The sequence below is a fragment of the Echinops telfairi genome, unplaced genomic scaffold (assembly GCF_000313985.2).
Source record: "Echinops telfairi isolate 266 unplaced genomic scaffold, ASM31398v2 ScPeMD7_7475;HRSCAF=8513, whole genome shotgun sequence".
In the NCBI taxonomy this organism is placed as follows: Eukaryota; Metazoa; Chordata; class Mammalia; order Afrosoricida; family Tenrecidae; genus Echinops; species Echinops telfairi.
In genome coordinates this window covers 15,762,312-15,766,504 of record NW_022111379.1, presented here as the reverse complement: position 1 = coordinate 15,766,504, position 4,193 = coordinate 15,762,312, and the positions used below count along the sequence as shown (strand labels likewise).

Below are 4,193 nucleotides of genomic sequence, written 5' to 3'. Positions count from 1 at the left end.
CTATGGGAAGGACCTGTTTTGAAAGAGGCCGGGAGAACAGCAGCAGTTAGATCTGAGCCCTGCTAAAGGCTCACTTTTCATTCATAGAGCCTAAATGTGCTCTTCTTGTACCTAAACAGATAATAAGCACTCAGCACACTCCCCCTCCTTGACACAACACACTGAGACTAATCACACATAATTGGAGAGGAGGAGCAGAGGGCTGGCCACGCTATTGTGTCCAGAGGACAAACGGTCAGTTTATGAGGCTTTGGGCTGATTTCTTATACATCTATTGGGGGGAAGAAAAAAAATCCTGTTTAAAAGGAGGGGAAAGAAGGAATGAGAGAAAGAGATGGTAGATTTAATACAGTTAATTGGAAGGAGATTGGAAAGATGGACTTTACTTATTTTTTTAAACCAGGGGGAAAAATATCATGATGTTTGCTGTGTTTACAGGTTAGAAAAGGGCTCCTACCAAAAAACAGGACAAAGAGGTACATTTACAAGATGGTGGGGGGTGGGGGGTGGAGTGTTCCTGCAAAGTGAATTGTGTCTTAGTTACCAGGGAGAAATATTTAGGTTGCTCACAAGTTCAATTCTTCAAATATCAAAGAGGCTGCTTTAAACATGTTTAAGGACGCACCAAGCTTTGGTGCAGGGAAAGCAACAAGCAGCCAGAGGCAGGGAGCTGGAGGTTGTCTGGGGAATCGTGGGTGACGGCAGGAGGACTCCAGAGCCCACACTTGTCGCTGAGGGGTGGGGGGCTCCGTCCTGGGGACCTTCTAATCCAGGAGCTGGCGGCTCATTGAGTATGATACAGTATAGGTTTCAGTTTTTGTGAAAAACCTTCTATTGTGTGCTGGGTGTTCCCATTTCCCCTTGAAGACCTTAATCTTCTATCCAGTTTTGGTTAAAAGAAGCAGAAGCGGGTAGTGAAGGTTTTCTTCATATATATCCTGGTTTTCCTTTTTCAACTGAAAGACAATAACAGAAAAATACAGTCAGCGGGCTTAGACTATAACATTCCCATTAATTTTGAATGTAAGTGGTGACTTTTTACATATATATTTTTGCCTATGGGGAAGAATTTTATATAATATATTATACACACGCTCAAAATAGTTCATGACATGACAAATGACAACACGATGGGAACTTAAATATATATATACTGTATATATATATTTTTTGTGTGTGGGGGGGTAGGGAGCTGAGGGGGATAGGTTTGTTTTGTTTTTCGTAAATACCTAAACTGCATTATGACCTCTCTGAATTGTGCGGTGTTCATTCCACTGACAGGAGAGCTCGGAGCCCATTTATCTGCACCAGGCCGGCCATTTGGCAGAGACGTTTCCGCTTGCAGGCCCCTCTGCCCTGTCTGGCAGCCCCCTATTCAAGCAGGCAACCGTTTCAGGTCAGCAGCTGGGTGGAGCCCTGGTGCACACCTGGGCACGGGGACACAGCTTGTGGGGCCAAGACATGTCAACAGCTTTTCAGTTGCTGCTTTTGGGCTTTTCATGCGAATAACATGCAATCCCAATGCCTTTTCTCTGAGGGAGGAGGACATCGGGCAGTAACATTTGCTACTGCTCAGGCAAAGACATCCTGAGAGCCTTTCCACGACAGGATCGAAATTCCAACCAGTGCCCTCACGTCTAAAGTGTCCTTTTCCTTATGTGGCTAGAGCGGGTTTGACAAGCTATTTTGTCTAGTTAAGCAAATGACCATCTGCCAATAGAAAGGCAAAACTGTCATTTTTTTTTTTTCAAGTCTGTGGAATTGAGCCATGTGATTCTTCTTCCTTAAAAAAAAACTTTCCCCCTAAGGCAGCGGTTCTCGACCTGTGGGTCGCAACCCCTTTGGGGTTCAAACGACCCTTTCCCAGGGGTCGCCCGATTCACCACAGTAGCAAACTGACAGTGATGAAGTAGCAACGAAAACAATGTTATGGTTGGGGGGTCACCACCACATGAGGAACTGTATGAAAGGGTCGCGGCATGACGAAGGCTGAAGACCACTGCCCTAAGGATGGAAATAATTATTTATTTCAAGCACACGGGGCACCAATAACTTTATTATTTTAAATGGGGGCACACATCCTCCCAACCCTAAGCTAAAGAGCAAGCTCCCCACCCGCCCCACAGCCTTCCTGGATCTGGGGGCAAGCTGACACGAAGGTTTCTTCTAAATCACTCCCCCAAAGGGTGGCAGGGCCCCACGATTACAGACTGGGGCTGCCCCCTGCTTTTTCCTCTTCCATTGGAGAACAGAGAAAGCCAACCAGGTCTTCACGGACTAATTCACTTGCCTAAGAACTGCTGGCCGTCCACTCACTCCATTCTCTTTTCTTAAGATGGAGTTTTGCTCTGTTTACAGATAATTAGTTGTCTATTTAGAAAGAGCCTTATGGATTCTGTTGCCACCAAAGTAGTGAGTGTGTTAACCCTAACCACAGGTCCCTCAGCATCCCGTCTTTTCATCTGGGGTTGGGAAAGGGAAAGGCTTTACAACTGCCCAGTCCCAACCGGCTAACTGGGACCTACAGACTGTAAATATCTTTGTTTTGACAGTTGCCCTAGTGATGGAGGGAACCCACTGAAATATGGTATAGAGCGAGTGGGCCAAGCTAGCGAAATTCTTTCCTCGGGGATTGGGGCTCAGGGAAAGTTGGTTACTCAGCGTGAGTCAGCTGACTGACTCACTCACAGTGCGTGCATACACGGGGCCCAATGAGCTCTTTACCCAGTCCCTGCGGCAATATGTGGAGGATAAATAATTCTTCTGTAAATATGGGTACATTAGCGATCACGTTTAACTCGGATTCTATGCTGACCTCTGGAGGCCAAAGCAGAGACGCGGTTGCTGGAAGGGGTCAGGGCCCAGCCGGTCCTGACTAGGATCCCAGGATGGGGGAAGAACCCAGGGTCCTCTGAGGACACAGCCCAGCCCCGCCCCGCCCAGTCCCCACTCGGTCCGGAACCGAGCCTGTGCTGAGTGGGCCCTTGAACAACACACACAAGGCTGTCGGGAAATACTTGCTTCCGTGGTGGAGGAATCATTCCATTGACCAAGGCTATCTTTTCTTTGCCTGATTAAGAACGACAATTTCAAGAAATAATCAAGCACCTCGGGGAGTGGTGGTGGTGGTGGGGAACCCAAAGCACATTGTGAATCAGAGAGTTTTTCAGTTTCACAGGTTCAAGCAGGGTCTTTGAGAACAGAGCTGGACGATAGGGCTGCTATTAGTGGCGTTATGCTTTACCTCATAATGGGATGGGGCATGCTCAGCCGTACGGTGCGGAGCGCGGCCACGGCGTGCGGGTCCGCCTGTTTACCCCGTGCACGGCACCCACAATCAGCAGCAGCACCCGGCGCAGCTTTTAAGCACCAGCCACTTGTCATGTGGCATTTTGAACAGATAAGCAGAAGTGCAATCCGGCCGTGCCTTTAACACAAGGTACTGACTGCACAGCGCAACCCAAGCCTGTTTCCATGACTCATACAAAAAAAAAAAAAATCACAGGAAAGAAGCACTCAAGAGTTTTGCAAAAGTTAAAAAAAAAAAAAAAGGGGGGTAGGTGAAGGGAGACGCCGGGCAGTGTAATATAAGATGTAATAATAATTTATAAATTATCAAGGGTGCATAAGGGTGGGGGGAGGAGGAGGGGGAGAAACATGGTGTGTACGAACCATGCCTTAGGGAAGATTTGCGTGAATGAGAGGACTTGGATCAACTAATTTCTACCTTCCTAAACAACTGCTATCTTAATATCCTAGTGATCTGGAGAGGTACCATCAAACGGGGCCTTTTGATTCCATAGCCTTGGAGGGGAGAAGTTGAGGAACATATTTGATGTTTCTTCCCGTTGCCTGGACGAACAGAGAGGTGATATTTAAACACACACATGCACACACGCACACCCACCCACTACACCTATGGCTGCCTGGCTCCTGAGCGTGCTGCGTGGTGGTGTGGGCACAGTTTAACAAAAGCCCTGGTAGACAAGCGCAGAGTGGCACCGTGCTGATTACAGGCTTGCTTTTGAACGGAAACAAAATTTCACAGTTAACAATGAGAGGTGAAAAGTTTAAGAGGCAAAGCTGTTCCTCCTGATCACTGACTGTTAATCAGCTTCATGGGTGGTTGCCTAAATCTGTAGATTTTTTTTTTTTTTACCTTGCACTACTGCCAAGATGGTAACTAATTTCAA

At 47.2% G+C, this 4,193-nt stretch overlaps 1 protein-coding gene across 1 annotated transcript in view; it reads right to left on the bottom strand.

Annotated features, from left to right (window-relative positions):
• Positions 1-322: 322 nt before the first annotated feature.
• CAMKMT (calmodulin-lysine N-methyltransferase) overlaps positions 323-4,193 on the bottom strand; it is a 470,081-nt gene continuing 466,210 nt past the window's right edge. The window contains exon 11 of the mRNA XM_030884357.2: positions 323-956. Coding sequence (XP_030740217.1) covers positions 879-956 — 78 coding nt within the window. The 3' untranslated portion in view covers positions 323-878. The remainder of the gene's footprint in view (positions 957-4,193) is intronic.